General features: G+C 39.4%; 1 protein-coding gene across 1 annotated transcript in view; it reads left to right on the top strand.

Annotated features, from left to right (window-relative positions):
* The first annotated feature begins 4,709 nt into the window (after positions 1–4,709).
* LOC131685098 (aryl hydrocarbon receptor nuclear translocator homolog) overlaps positions 4,710–16,959 on the top strand; it is a 567,322-nt gene continuing 555,072 nt past the window's right edge. The window contains exon 1 of the mRNA XM_058968545.1: positions 4,710–4,965. Within this exon, the coding sequence (XP_058824528.1) occupies positions 4,932–4,965 (34 nt within the window). The 5' untranslated portion in view covers positions 4,710–4,931. The remainder of the gene's footprint in view (positions 4,966–16,959) is intronic.

Genomic DNA, 16,959 nt, shown 5'->3' with positions numbered 1-16,959 from the left:
TTTTTGCAATGTTCGATCCGGGCTGGTCTCGGAGAATATCGTTTTGAGCCACACAAGGATATGGACTACATAGTTCGGAAGGGATCAAACCGTAGGACAAACAGAACACAGTGGCCAACAAAACTTTGTCTGTCAAGCATTCCGGTTCCGAAGTTACAGATACCACCAAGATATCAAAATGAAGCAAAAATTTCTTAAAATTGGTGCAAAATTTGTTGGATTTGCTACGACGGTTTTGATCCCATATAAGCAGAGACTAAAAAAATTAAAGAGGGAGTAAATGAGATTTAAGAAAACGATTTTTCAAATTTTGGGTGCCAAATGTCTTAAAAAGTTCTGAAAAGTCGAAATTTGATTTTATATTGAAAACTTTTTGACCAAAATTGACTGTAAATTTTGAACCCTTTTGACTGTCTCATACAAAAAGGTTATGCAATTATTTAGAAAATCGACAACCTCATCTCTAATTTTTATTGTCGATGATTGGTTTTCTTGAGTTTTAATAGCTAAGGTGCGCTGTTACGGGGTTGTATAAAGGGTGGAACGATCGAAAATTGGTCGACTTAAATTTGGTGTATTTAGTGAAGGAACGCACGCTTGTTGCTAGGCATCGACTTGCTTATTTACATTGAGAAAAAAGGTAATTTGAAGCGAAAATTCAAACGGACAAATCAAAGTTTTCGCACATTTTCCTTCGGTCATCTGCACAGCGACAGAAAAGTTGAAGTGTTGTTAGTAAACGATTAAAGTTTCGCGGGTGTTTTTTGCAGTGGTGTGAGATTAAAGTGCATTTGAAAAAGTGCAATAAAAATGAGAAATGAAAAATAACAGTGTTTCGAAAAGAAACCACAAGTGCAGAGGGGTGAAATTTTCGCACAAACTAAGAACTACGTATGGGAGCGGGCATAGCATAGTTGGTAAATCGATTGCCTTGTACGTAGCTCACCTGGGTTCGAATCCCAACACCGCACATAGGGTTAGAGAATTTTCTAATCCGAAGAGACAAATGACCTTAAGGTTAAAACCTCTATAATCGAAATAAAAAAAAGAGCTACATGTGGCATTCCGTCAAAAACTCGGGTGGATTGTATAGCAAAATGTTCTAGCTTCTTCTAGTAGCAATTTCGTGGCAAACTGGCAAGGTTAGTGTATTGAGAAACGTATTTTTATATTTGCCAATGTCAGATACATGGTTCGGCAGGGGAGAGGGTTGTGTGTGGCGTAGGAGCTATAATGTCCAATTTAAAAATAACTTGTTCATCCCTCATTTTGCTGGTTTGGCTCTATTTTGCCTTGACTATTTTAGCGTATTAAAATTTTATTGGCAAAAAAAGAAAATTACAGAATACTGCCAGGCGGATTTGTCAAAGTTAAAGTCGACTGTGACAAACTTTATTAGTGATTGGAGTCTGACGACTGCTAGAGAAACCGAAATCAGATTTCCACGGTGATTGGAACCTCTCACGAACATGCAAGGCGAAATAATCCCTAGTTTTTCGACAGTCATGAAAAAATTCTGAGAGTCTGACGGATAGAGATTTGCCAGTATGGCTTTCGTGAGATTTCAATGACCGAGAACTTCTTCCAATTTACGCACATGCGATTCTTGCTAAACCATAATCAGCAACGGCTTCAAGCCATTATTGGAGAAATCTGCAATTTATCAATTGAACGCATGAATCCAAATATTTTGAGATCATTTGCGAAGGACTAGTAAGGAGTCTTCAGCGCTAAATACACGTCATTGATTTAAAGTAGGAACATCAACGATCCCAAGTAGCTTCCCTGGACTATTCTTGACGTAGAAGTAAATGTGAGTGTCTGGACCAACGACAACCATTACAAATTTAAGCCGAGATAAAGCTCTACCAGCTCTTCATTGTTTCAGAGAGATCAATGATATAATAGGAACATGAATACAAATCATATAATACGAACTTGATTCAAATATGGTAGGGGGAAGTGGGACAATTCGGACCGCTGGTCAATTCGTACCCCAGCTATTTCTCAGCTATGGTAATATTATGAAAAGCGAATATATCATTTTTATGGCTGTCATGTAGCTCTGTTCTGTCTCACAAAATGTTGCGGTTCTCAGTTTTCGTGTGCGTGCGATAGGAGCGATTATTGCTTTGGAGCGCTTTTTTTGAAATATGTGTAAGTAGAAAAACAAGATTTTTGTTGACAACAAGAGTTAATTAAATCAAAGGCGTTATCTTGATTTGGATCTGGCGGATAATATCTTTTATTTATATTTTGGTTTGGGCGAGACTATCAGCTATTACTTAGGTCAAAATAGGAATTCGTTTCTATTGCAAGAAATCGAAAAGAAATGAGTGGTCCTAATTGGAACAGGGTTGGGGTAATTCGAACCTTTCATGTACTTTTGCGCAGAACCGTTTATACACAATACAGTAAAAGATAGGAAAAAATCGCCTTAGAAAAAATAAAGAGACTAGAATAACAAAGAGACGCAATGTTTCGTTTGGAATTCCAATTTTACTGTCAATGTCATTCCAAACGAACAATTATCAATCTATGCAAACATTTAAAATGAAAGTCGTTCTGTTTTGGGTCTGATTGAGCCAAAAAAGCACAGCTCTTTCGTTTCCCGCAAATTGACAAGACATGAACATATGTACAAGACTTCAACCACGCCACGTTTGCAATCGAAAAAATCGCAATTGTATTTGGCCTAATGTGGTTTTGCTGCTGCAAAATGCCATTTCTGCGGATATAACTATGTTTCAGCTGGTCGAAACACTTAGCAGACCAGAAGTTGCAGCAGATTTTTATTTTGGCTAGAAGAAACAAACGGAATAATAACAAACAAGTTTTGAGGCTTGCACAAGAGGGTGACGTGACGTCATATTTTCGTAGCCAACATAAGAACTTTGCTTGTAACAAAATGAACGAAATTAATTCTAAATACGAACGAGAAGCACTTTAGTTTACATCAAATCAGTTAAAGTTTTCATTGTTTTCTATTGTTTACTGCTACTATTGTTTGTTGGTGACATTTTAAGCGATTTTGACGTTGTCAAACTGACCCCCATCGATCGGTGGAAAAACGATGATGCCTATTGTCAAACTCTGTATGTAGAGATAGGGATGCCAGTTACCTGGGCTTGCACATTTGCAGTGTTGCTTGTGACCCATAGCTTGGTTGCTAGTTCAATTGTTTTCACTTAATTAAGATGGCGTCTCTTTGTTGTTCTAGTCTCTAAGAAAAAATGTGCGCAATTGATCAGGCTTTTAGAAAAAAAAAAATTTATTTGTGATTCGGTTGACACGTTTAAGTTCTATGGCTCATAACCCCTTACTAGGTCCGATTTGGCCCAGTTCCCTATACTTTTCGCAATATTTCAAACTAAAATATTTGTCTATTTTTGGTTTCAACGTCTGAAACGTAAACATTGCGAAACGCAAACGAAGAGAAATATAGCTAGCGGAATTATTACAGAATTCTGACAGCGCAATTTTTAAAATTTTGGCAGGTACGAAATATTTACGGAAATCTGCCGGCTGCCAGATTTTCTACCAAGCGGATATAGCTAATTCATATGTCAGTTTGTATTATTGTCTAGTTTTTCTTCTCAATTTCTATATAAGATAAAGTTGTTGAAAGGAAAAATAACGAGGCACTACTAAGAGATTAAATGGACATAACGCCCAATTGGGAGATTCGAGTGCATTCTGCTTTGTTACTCGTACTCTGCTTGAGACTGAATTTACGTTGCAGTTATGGTTGTGGTCGGCCGTTACTGCGACCTGGACCAGAGTAAATGAAGCGAAGGCTAAAGAAAATAAATAATTTAGGCTTAGATGAGAAAACCAGAACAAATCAAGCCTTTTGCTCGATATCCCAGGATACCAGCACAGTCAAGACATATCCTGGGAAACCAGGATATATTGTCACACTAAGCTCGATCAAGAGGGTGTAAGTTGTACACAACATTGTTCACCAAATTTGATGGTCTCAAATTGGGCGATGAAACATACGTTAAGGTTGATTTTGAGCTCCCACGTCCTTACAAAAACAAATTTGATAGTGTTTTTTCAGTTTTAATTGCTAGACTCAATAATCAATAACTAAACAGAAATACTACTGAGAGACAAGCACTAAATCTGGAATACGACGCAGTGCGAATAGACGTACTTAGTTACTTTGAATACCTTGAAATAAATACACAAAATATTTAAATTACCACCAATATGTTCTTTAAAGACTATAAGTACTTGCACATCGACATTAATTACATTAAGTACCTTATTAAGTTCAACAGAAATATTTTAACTAATAATATGAATATTGTTTTTCATTCACCGAACTAAGCATTATGAATCGTTTCACTATCTGGGAACACTTTTTATCTAGACAAGTTTAACTGTCAGCCTATGTTCACGATAAGGTACAGACACTGCTTTGCGAATATATACTCTGACGTCAGACTCTTGACCACGAGGGAAGCGGTTCTCTTGTGTGCGTGTTTCTGTATACCCACACCAACCAGTCCGTTCAAGATGGCGCTATTAAAAATCTGTAAACAAATTTCTGCATGAGAAGCACGAAAGTGACAAGTAGCACCAAACACCAACCGTGCACTGGTATTGGTAATCACCGATGCTGGTTGTGTCGTGTCCGTACACATGCAGGGTGCGTATGTGTTTCATTGTCGCGGCTTTACATTCGCGGACTGATCCATCCGTGTGTGATTCTTTTGATGTGGGTATATTGGCTTGCTGTCGCCGCGACGGTCGTGAAAATCGATTCGACGTGAATCTCAGCTCGAGGTTGTGCGCGGTAGAGTTTTGGCGATTTTTCGGGTGAAATTTTTCAGTGAAATCTCGTGACTATCGGTGTAAACGGTGCGATTTGTGCTGCCCCAGTGGACAGGCTAGTGCGGTGCGGTGTTTTTGTGCTCCAGCATATGTCGATAGCTTCACACCAGACGTACTCTTCAGGTAAGGAGAGAATCTTTGGGACTTTTTTTGTTCATGTTTCTCCTTGAAGCCATCGTACAACATACACAAACAAACGATTTTTTACGCAAAGTATGGATTAGGAGGGGGTGGTAGGTGATGTATGGAAAATGTCATCCCTAGATAGGTCGCATTGCTTTGACTGATGCCCTGGCCGGGACCAAAAGTCGGTGAATTTTGCCTAGTTTCGGCTGTAGAGCTTTGCTAACCGCTGAGATTTTGTGCAATTTGTGCAAAACGAGCATTTTGTTATGTAAACAACTGGTGCTTCCAACTGGTTTTTTTCTGCTGTTGCTGCTCTTCGCTCCTCTTATTTGTATTCGTATATGCCTTCTCTTTTAGCTACGTGTTGTTTGGTCGTGCTTCGTGCTGTTCCCCTTGCAGCATGAGTTTACTGTTCAAGGAGCATAAAACTTTGGTGGTGGCCAGACAGTATTGAATAGTATTTTTAACAATTGATTTTTTTTTTATTTCGTGCATCATTCTGAACCACTTTGCGGGACCGAGGTTTAGAGAAAAATTTCAGGGAAAAACAATTCCCGAAGCAAACAACATGCCGGTCAGCACGTCCACAATTAGGTCCTTTAAAAATAGGTATAAGTTCTCAAGTAACTAGTAATAACAGAATCAGTTAGCTGGAAATTGTAACAAGTAGTGTACTTCACTGTACATATCCGGGAGAAATAATGGGGAAAAGTATAGATTAGGCAACACTGGTACTGTAAACGATGTCTAGAAAATTGGAATCTTCTGGCGTCGTTTGCTGCTACTTCTTTCTTAGTAAACACTGATAAGCGATGTGCTGAGCCGTCCACTTTGTTCCTCGTACCTGGGATCTATGTTGCATGACTTGTTCAGGTATATAGTATTATTGATGCCGTTGTTGAAAATCGCACGAAGCACATGCGGATCATTAATATTTTATATGGGTAGCATGTGATTGGTTCATTGGTTTTTTTCTATCAATTGCCGTATTTTTGTTTTGTTTGAGATCATCTGACGTTTAAGATCAAGTTCGATCCACCCATCCGACAAAATGTTACTTTAAATGTTGAGTAGGTATCTAAACTTTTTCTTTTTACCAATTGATTTATTTTTTGGTCAAACTATATAGCTGAATTTTTGCACATGGGCATTACTTAATGTTTATGGTACCTGTGAGTTAAGCTGATTTTTATTTTCTACAAAAGGATTGAACATGGGAAAAAAAATCAATAATATTTAAGTAACATTTTCTTTGTTTGCCAATTATGTTCATGTATGTTTCGACGTAGTATTTTAAGCAATTTATAGTTTTTGCCTATCTTGCGATCCTGTTAACCAGGGAGAGCAATAAATTAAAAAAAAAGTGTCAGGCTCTGTTTTATCAAAATAATTGATCTTGATACCACACTGGCGCTGCTGCCGAACAGGAACTTGTTGGTCAGCGCGCAGTTCTCGTTTCCGAAAAATAGTGCTCACGTTTTCTGTGTTTCCCTTAATACATTTGAACGGGCAGAGTTCTGGGCTGTTGCCTCCTAGCAGATCCCTTCCACATACGAACGGGGGATCAGCGTACAGGCGGCGAAAAAAAACGCAATTTTTGTTATTTATGAGGTGCACGACGATACAGGTAATGGGAGTAGCTTTTAATTTATCTGCCCCGGACCTCACGACGAACTCGGACGGGTGGATCGAAGGTGAAACTTTTGTTCATACGTAAATGCTATTTGTCATGTGCGCAATTGATCGCGGGTATGTTTTCGGGGCGCTACACTACGAACATAATTCAGTTATGGACTTCTGACTGCGCGAAATGATAATGCGATTATCATGGGCTTTCGCCGATATCAACATGCGGTGGGTTGCGATAATCGTGTGTCCGGTGGTCCCTTCAGAGCGATAAATTAGTTTCTTTGATCAACAATTTTCTGTTATCCATTATCACTAACTCAGACATATACATCTATTTAAATGGCTCTGGACTGATCCTGAAAATTAACAAAATGTTTTATAATACATGAATCGGCAGATGGTAAGAACCACGTACCTCAAATTTCGCATATCATATTTCTTTTACTACAACGGAAATTACGGGAACTGATTCCGTAGAAATTTAACTGACGTATATTTATTTATCTACAACACATTTCGATCAACCAAGCCAGACATATATTTTCGTTGGAATTATTTGGAAGCTGGCAAAAATACAGAAAAAATCGATGTTCAAAAGATTCGATCGACGTTCGTTCGTGTTTGATGGTCGCTCATTTCATGTAAATTCCAGTCATAAATCTGTATATTTATGAAATTAGTTAACGCTAGGTGTTTGTAGGCAACAGAGGAAGCATCTATTCAGGAGACTATATATTAGGATACCAATAGCTATGGAAGGAAAATAACAATCGAATTTTATAACTAGACACATTTCGAAAACATTATCACTTTTATGCAAGTGGAAAGTGGAAAAGGCAATATTCCTTCTGGCCCACACTTCAACAATCTGGCCATGGACGCCAAATGTGCAAGTCTAAGAGCATTTTGAAAACTAAGATAACCATCAATATGGGTATTTTTTGAAAGAATGTCAGATATCGATGTTTAGGGCCATTTTGAAAACCAAGATGGCGACTTCCGGTTTAGTGGAATTCTTTGAAACCCCATCAATGTGGGTATTTTTGGAACGGGATTGGTGAGTGGATGTCAGATATCAGTTTTTAAGGCCACTTTGAAAACCAAGCTGGCGACTTCCGGTTCAGTGGAATTCTCTAAAATCCGCGCATATATGCAACGAGCTTGACGAAGCGACGCCAAATATCGATATGATGTCTGAGGCCATTTGGAATACCAAGATGGCGACTTCCGGTCCAACAAAATCCTCTATAGCCCAATCAGTATGCATATATTCAGAGCGGGCCTAATGAGTGCATGATCGAGATCAGTGTCAGAGGCAATTTTAGAAACCAAGATGGCGACTTCCGGTTCAGTGCAATTCTCTAAAACGCTATCAACTTGGGTGTTTATGAATGGGATTGACGAGTAGATGCCAAATATTGCTGTCTGAGGCCATTTCGAAAACCAAGATGGCCACTTCGGTTTAGTAAAATTAACAATTACCAAAACTATGATAATAGATAACGAATGTCAATTATTTCGGAAGTCATGTTTTATTCAAAGATGGTAACTTCTAGTTTAGTAGACATCTCATTCATCTTAATAAGACAGCGAAGACCCGATTATATTATTCTCCTTGATTTTGTCAGTTTTTTTTTATTCGATTTTGAGCCTCGCATGAAAATCCGCTCGATGAGCTCTAGCAGACGAATCAACTCAAATTCACTGCTAGTTGAGTAAATCCATTCATGCGCACATTTTTCTTATCTTATAAATGCAAATTACGTCAGATCTCTGACAACTGCATATTTGTCAAGCAAGTTCCAAAACACTTCACGTTGGCTGAGTTATACAGAGTATCGCTAAACCCATAGTCGCCATTTTGTATTTCAAAATGGCCTCAGACATTGATCTCTATCATGCGCTCATTAGGCCCGTTCTAAAAATATGCATACTGAAAATTCCGTCAGACCGAAATTCGCCTTTTTGGTATTCTAAATACCCTCAGACATCCATATTTGGTGTCTACTCGTCAAGCCCGTTGCAAAAATGTTCATTTTGATGGGTTTTAGAATTCCACTGAACCGGATGTCGCCATCTTGGTTTTCAAAATGGCCACAAACATCGATATCTGGCGTCAACTCGTCAAGTTCTTTTCAAAAATACTAATATTGATAAGGTTTTAGAGAATTTCACTGAACCGGAAGTCGCCATCTTGGTTTTCAAAATGGCTTCAGATATCGATATCTGGCGTCTACTCGCCAATCCCGTTCCAAAAATACCCACATTGATTAGGTTTTAGAGAATTCTGCGAATCCGGAAGTCTTATTTACCTTAGCGTTCAGGCTAGAGCCTTGTTGTCTCTTGCTGTATGCAGAAGCTGTCTCCACTCCACTCGGTCCATTGCTGCTTGTCGCCAGCCTCGCAGTCTTCGAAGGGTCCGCGGGTCGTCCTCTATCTGGTCGATCCACCGTGCTCGCTGTGTTCCTGTAGGGTCGAACCAATCTTCACCGGGTCGTCGTCCGACATTCTTACGACGTGTGCAGCCCACCGCAAACGTCCTATTTTTGCGGTATGCGCGATGGATGGTTCTTCCAGAAGCTGATGCAACTCATGGTTCATTCGCCTGCGCCACCTTCCGTCTTCCATCAACACGCCACCATAGATGGTACGCAACACGTTTCGTTCGAAAACTCCAAGAGCGCGTTGGTCATCCACGAGCATAGTCTAGGTCTCACGGCCGTAGAGGACCACCGGTCTAATCAGTGTCTTGTAGATAATCATCTTCGTGCGGCGGCGAATTTTGTTCGACCGGAGTGTCCTCCGGAGTCCAAAGTAGGCACGATTTCCCGCCAAGATCCGTCTCTGAATTTCTCTGCTGGTATCATTGTCGGTAACCAGTGAGCCTAAATACACGAATTCGTCGACCATCTCGTCTCTAGAACCTCTTCCTCTCATGTATTTTGTCTTCGAAACGATGGCAAATCCAATCCTGCTGGCTTCAGCCTTCAGTCTGATGTACGTTTCCGACATCGTCTCAAAGTTCCGTGCCATTATGTCAATGTCGTCGGCGAAGCCAAGAAGCTGGACGGACTTCCTGAAGATCGTGCCACTCGTGTCTATCCCCGCTCTCCTTATTACACCTTCTAACGCAACGTTGAACAGCAGGCACGATAGACCTTCACCTTGCGTAACCCTCTTCAAGATTCAGAGGGACTGATCCATCGTCGCTTTGACTAGTCGTGTTAGCTTATTCGGCAAACGGTACTCGTGCATTATCTGCCATAACTGATCTCGATCATTTGTGTCATACGCCGATTTGAAATCGATGAACAAATGATGTGTGGGCACGTTGTATTCGCGGCACCTCTGCAGAACCTGCCGAATCGCGAATATTTGGTCCGTGGTGGCGCAGGAACCTATGAATCCCGCTTGGTAGTGCCCTACGAACTCCCTTGCAAATGGTGACAATCGGCAGCAAAGAGGACCTTGTAGGCGGCGCTAACTAGTGTGATCGCGCGGTAGTTACAGCAATCCAACTTGTCATCCTTTTTGTAGATTGGGCAAACGACACCCTCCATCCACTCCTCCGGAAGAATCTTCTCCTCCCAAATTTTGGCGATTACCCAGCGCAGCGCTCTAGGAAGTGTTTCCGGAAAGAAACAAGGAAACCTCAAGATCCGACGATTCTACTTTTCCAAAACTCTTCTAATGAATTAGAATATTTCATATTCCGTGCAAAAAAAATTGTTCAAAAATCGTCTATTTTTGCCTTCAAAAGGACATTTTTGATAAAACTCCGAAATCACCCCTTTTCCTAAAATCGTCTTTTGTCTTTTGCATTGAATGTAACACGGTTTTACATTTCTTATAAAAGAAATGTATAGAATTCGCTCAAACTTTCAAGATTTTTTCCGAGGCCCGGAGGGCCGAGTCTTATATACCAATCGACTCAGCTCGACGATTTGGGACAATGTCTGTGTGTGTGTGTGTCTGTGTGTGTATGTAACGGACAAATTCTCATTCGTGTTTCTCAGCAATGGCTGAACCGATCTTATCCAAACCAATTTTAAATGAAAGAACTAAAAAACAGTATGAACGCTATTAATTTGTTTTTGATTCTGATGTTTAGTTTCCAAGATATGAATGTTTGAATGCGTAAAAATGGCATTATTCGCAGTTTTTTTAAATTATCTGCCGAAATTGACAATATAGATTAACAATTTATATGTTTTTAGACAGCTTTAACGAATACCTTTCGTACAAGCTATAGATTGTTGAAATCGGACTATTATCAAAAGAGATATTTAACATTAAATGCGGACGAAAGATTTTTATCATTTCCCATTGAAAGAAATATGACCAAAAACATGTAATCTTTTATTAACGCCAAAACGGCTTATTTTAGGTCAATAGTATCTTCGGAGAATTTAATGGAGACAATATGCCCTTTCTTTTGGTATTGTGCTTTTGCTGATTAATCCCCCTATGAGTGAGATATTTTCACAAATTTTTTTGGAAGTGATTATATCGAAATGATGCCTTCAGCAAATTTGTAGCTCTTACTTTTGCGAATAACTTTACTGAAGACTTCAAATATCTATTTTGAATACTTTAAAAGTTATGGCTTGTTGTTTGTTGATTACTCTTTGTCGCCTATTTATTGTTCAATATAGTAATAATCCATTGAAATAAGCCAAACATTATTTCGATAAAACAAATTTTGTATTTCATTTTACTATCTACAACCGCTAGAAATAATCCAAGTTGTCTGGAAGGAACTTGATAACTTATCAGTACAAAAATGTTCATTTGTGCGAACCTTCTGACTGCAATTTTTCTAACTTATAACCATCGGATCGATCTGAAACATATCGGAAAATGAAAAGCGAAATAAATAACCCCAAGCAACGGCGTAGCCAAGAGAAGGTTTTGGGGTTTAACACCATACAACCCCCCCCCCCACAACACCCAAAAAAAATATTGGATTGAAGTTGAAAATTTATTGATGCAGACTGATTTAATTCAATATTACAATAACAATTATCTGATCCGAAGATTGATAACCTGTTGTTGTAAACATCATGAGGACTTTTGATAAATTGTCGGAATGGGGTCCTGATATGTAACTGATCTCTTGGTCTTGATTTCACAGTTGTCTAATAGCATCAATATCAAATTCCTGCCTGAAAACATTCCAATAGAAAATTCCAGAGTTCTGTAATTAATCATAATCCTCAAATTGATCTCGTTTTTGTAGAGATGTACTGCAATAAGGGTCTTTATTTAATAGGAAGCGAAGTTAAAATTGATTTAATGTCTATGAAACATAGAACTGCTCACCAAAAAATGCATAAATTTCAATATTTGCTTAAAATGTTTTTGCCTTTCTCATTCACTCTAAAATTCGTCGATCTAATCCCGACCGGGAGGGCCGAGTGTCATATGCTAATCGACTCAGTTCGTCGAGATCGGAAAATGTCTGTGTATGTATGTGTGTATGTGGAAAAAAATGTGACCTCTGTTAATCAGAGATGGCTGGATCGATTTGCACAAAGTTAGTCTCAAATGAAAGGTACAATCTTCCCATCGGCTGCTATTGATTTTTTTTATTGATTGGACTTCCGGTTCCGGAGTTACGAGTTGAAGAGTGCAATCACACAACAAATTCCCATATAAACTGAAATGAAAAATTTCCAAATCAAATTTGTATTTTTGATGCCAAATGACATTATAATGCATGAAACATTGAGATTTGATGTAAACTCGAAAAAATAACGTTTGACAAAAATTGATTTTTTTGGACGTTGGTACTTTTTTGCTCTGTTACTATTTTCTGAAAAATTAATTCTGCATAATTTTAAAACTTCAAAAAATACGATTTCGTAATTATGCCGTTTAGACATTAAGATCGATTTTCACCAAACCCCCACCAATTGTAAAATCGGTATTGTAAAAAAACGTAATGGCGATACTTCAATGCTGATAGGTGGGACCGAAAAAGTAAACAATCGCCAAAGGGACTATATACTATATATACAATCATTTTGTCAATTTCAATAGCAAACACACAATTTTAATTTAATAATTTCAAATACTTCATGAAGTTTTGGGTTTCGATCACTGAATCATGCAATCTAGGATGTAAAAGACACAATAGTTCTTAAATAGGAAATAAAACCAAGTCTGGAAATATGCACTGTTGATTTTCTTTGAATGGTGGTTTTTTTCAAGAAAAAGCGTTGATTTCTTAATTCTCAGTCGCGTTGGAAATTTGAGTAAAGTATAAACTTCAAATCGATTCAAAAAAAAATCGATTTGGCTCAGTACAATATACATAACCCCTTTAGAAAAATCAGTTTTCCCACCACAATGCATTGATTGAGGAATTTAGATATTTTATTAACAGAGCATTAGCAATAATTCGTTTGTATGTCTATTTTATGGGCCATTTTTTCGCCTTCCCATTGATTTGGTTTGAGATTTCTAGCACTGATGTTGTCCTATGATGATTTGAGTGACTCTCTGAGTCCTGCCACTATCCCATGTAGTATGTGTTATCAAAAACATCGCGAAGCATCAAATGTTCTCAAACGATATAATATCCGAAGAGTGATAAGAGTTATAAGTTATAAGAAATGTCTCATCACACTGTTAGGTGGATTAAAAGCGTTTTTTGCACTGTTTTCGGAATTAACGCGGTCTTATTGCACGGTTTTTTTACACAGTTTTTTACACGATACACGTCCCCCGTGTTAAAAAAAACCTTAGTGTATTATTCAGGAGCCGGCCAAATGCTAATAATCACCTTCCCTCCCGATGTTGAAATGTTGTCTCCTGTTATCTGACTTGGTTGACTGGTAGAAATAAACCAAAATCACAATTCTTTCTGTTCAAAATTTGTGCCTCGGTACATGAAATTAGTGGCAACCAGTCACGAACGAGCTTCGGTCGGATGTTTTAAAATCCGGTTTCTCGTTGTGTATGCTACTTTCCAACCATTAGAAATGAAAATAATTGCCTCTGCTAGTAGCACGTAACGACTGATTCATCCACCAGCCGGGTACAGCTCGCTAAGATTTCCTTCTCGGTATTGTGCAGTAGGGCAATTGAAGAGTTTCTCCGTTCGCTCCAAACAGCTCTATACAAATGATAATAGAAACAAATCTGTAGCGGACTTATTTTTAAAACTTTGCATCGTTGTTGTTTCGGTTGGTGCACCACCAAGGTTGGCTTTGACCGAGATAAGCTGAAAAATTTCTTGCATTCCGAATAGTTTTCGAAAGATTTTTCAAAACACAGTGTTTTAGTTAATAGTACACTAAAATTGAATACTACATTGCTGAAGATATTTTCAACAAAATGGCGAAAAAATTGATTAATTACATGTGATACAACAAAATATGTAAACGTACCAAACCTCACACGACTTTTCTTTCAAAATTTTGAAAAGGGCCCTTATACTGAAAGGTAAGTCGTTAATCACGACAAAAGGGAATGAAAAAATATGTACATAGACTGTTGTTTTTTTAGTTCTGATTCTTTAATACTTTTTTGGATAGAAGGCAAGAAACTCAAGAATCTGTACCGTTACCAAAGATAACAGCATATTAACAAAATGAATAGTTGACACTAAAATGGAACACGATTAAGGCTTTGCCTTGAGATAGTAATTAACATTTTATTGAAATCAAAATCTTTGGACGACTAAACTCATTTTTGTGGGAATTCGGGGTAATGAGTTCGGAGTAATCAAACATTCAAGGTGATGGAGTATTCGGAGCAATGACATTCGAGACAATACTATTGTTATTATAGCCTTTGGCAATCATAGTGCTACACATTTCATCGCCAGCAAGTATTTTACAGCAACTATTAGATACCAAACAAGTTACCTTATAATTATAAGTAATATCATACTATGTTGCGTTTCGGCTTCGCCTCATCAGAAACCGACACTAACACATTGTCGGAATAGATTAGCGCCGGCTTGACGCAAATCCCTTAAAACTAAAACACACTATGTGTTTCAATCAAACGACTGATCAAACGTGATGTCCCGTTCGAGCAGAAGTTCTGTTTATGCCGATGAGACACAAGTGAAGCCGAAACTTGTCTTGGCTTAGCAGGCCTATGCGAAAGCACTATGCTATATTTCACCCTAAGGAGGAAAATTTGGTAAAAACCAAAATTTCTCACTAGGGTGAAAATTTGTTGGTAAAAACCAGTCTTTGTACAGGAGGGCACAAATCCTTATTTCATACTATGTTGCGTTTCAGCTTCGCCTCAGCCGAAACGCCGGCGCTAATCTATTCCGACAATGTGTTAGTGTCGGTTTCTGATGAGGCGAAGCCGAAACGCAACATAGTATGAAATAAGGATTTGTGCCCTCCTGTACAAAGACTGGTTTTTACCAACAAATTTTCACCCTAGTGAGAAATTTTGGTTTTTACCAAATTTTCCTCCTTAGGGTGAAATATAGCATAATATAAGTAATATCGCCAGTTGCATGTCCTGGGTATTAGGGGCATGGCAATCATTTGGATCCCACGATTCGCGAATAAACATACCTCCACTGTGTCAGAGATTCACCTGACGCAACAAGAGTAAGAAACTCCGTTCGCTACTGGCATACTTTGGTCCCACCACACATTCAGTCTCCTGCACGGAGATACACCATGACGTATATTTTCAGTCGTCTCAAATGACTTGGGAGCGGGAACCCAGTGGATCAATTCTTGATTGAGATTCTTCAACTCGCCGACGCTACAGGGCGCGCGTCTGGGCTGCTTTTATCCGGAGAAAGAAAATAGACTGTTGTCAAATTCCTAGCTGCCCACATTTTACGGTATGGGTTTTTTTTGTCCATGACCATTGATTTTCTTTCAATTAGTTATTGACGCAAAAGGTTGAAAGCACCCAGTCGACGTAAGTCGAAGGACCAAATGTCGTCAATGGACTTATATTGACGTGCCGGCATGAGATAGAAAACTTGTGAGCACTATACTACCTCACCTTTTGACGATCTAAGTCTCTGCCTTTTTGCATCTTTGCCGAGATTTAAATAGCCTCGGCATTCACATTTTTCGCCAAGATCTTAGTAAATCATAGAAGACTGCTGAGACTCGGGAAATATTTCGATGAATATCAACCAACAAATAACACTTTTCCGAGTTCAGGTTGAAAATTTGCTGCTTACTACACTTTTCAAGAAATTTCCGAGCTCAAATGAGTATATGCTGCCCTTTTTTCAAGCTGCCTGGTCAGTGTCCTTTGCAGGGGCATACTATCTACGCATTCTGGTACGTCATATCTCCGTACTCATCACCACGTTTCCACAAATCTCGAATGTGCCAGCCAGGTCTCTGGTTCAAATATATGTAATATGAATGAAAAAAATCAATCCGTTCTACCCGTTCCGTTTTGAGAAAGCGTGACTACACGTACATTGTCCATATGCACGCACCGTCTGACGACACTGCCGATCCGCCGCCGCCACCGTTTCCCATATATCTATTAATAAGAGTTGCATGTGCTCTCGCTTTCATTCTTCCGTTTCGGAATACACGCCATCGACCTGACCGAACCGCTGCCGCCGCCACCGCAGTTCCAGACTTCGCGGCGGACGTGGACCATCCGCTGCGGCCGCGTGCTGAATGTGAATGTGAGTGAAGCATGACAGCAAAATAAAAATTGACTTCCAACAAACTAACTATCGCTATCGGTTTGGGGGCGCGGCCGGCGTAGCGCAGGGAAGAACCTTGCCGTACCTGACCTTGAACCACATTTCGATTCGACATCGCCGTCTACCCGGTTTGGATTCACCACGTCCGCAAAGGTTGAACCTGCCGTTGCATCGGGATCGGAACGTGCGGTCGCTTCTCGCATTTTTTCCCCCCGGAACGTGTAGGTATCGTGCTATTGCTGATGATGATCCTGCCCCGTTCCTGCCTGGAAATTTAATGAAATCGATAATTTTCCTCCCCCTCGTGTGCCGGGTATGCTCAGGCCTGGTTTTTAAAGGAGAGCATCGTGACGTACCCGAAGCCAGGTCGCGCGACGGGTTCCCGTTCCCACAACAACAACAAAAAAAAAAAACAAAGCATGCCACACATATTAAGTGAGATAAACTAAGTCGGTCCAACGAAAACGTTCTAGCACCGGTTCTCTCGCCACCGCAATGTGAGGTTAAGAGGCTGCCTCAACCGGATGATGATACGTGTACATGCCAAATTCAATCGTCACGGACTTGAGCTGAGAGCAGATGGAGAGAGAGAAGGAGCACTTTTGCCATCCCTCCTGATTATAGAAGGCTGATGAAGGCTGCAGCAACCAACTACTTGATGCTGCTTTGCAGTGAGATCGGGGAAGGAATCCCGAGCA

Source organism: Topomyia yanbarensis, chromosome 2 (assembly GCF_030247195.1).
Source record: "Topomyia yanbarensis strain Yona2022 chromosome 2, ASM3024719v1, whole genome shotgun sequence".
NCBI classification, from domain to species: domain Eukaryota; kingdom Metazoa; phylum Arthropoda; class Insecta; order Diptera; family Culicidae; genus Topomyia; species Topomyia yanbarensis.
The sequence above is the reverse complement of the archived record's forward strand: the minus strand, read 5'-3'. Positions and strand labels throughout refer to the sequence as shown.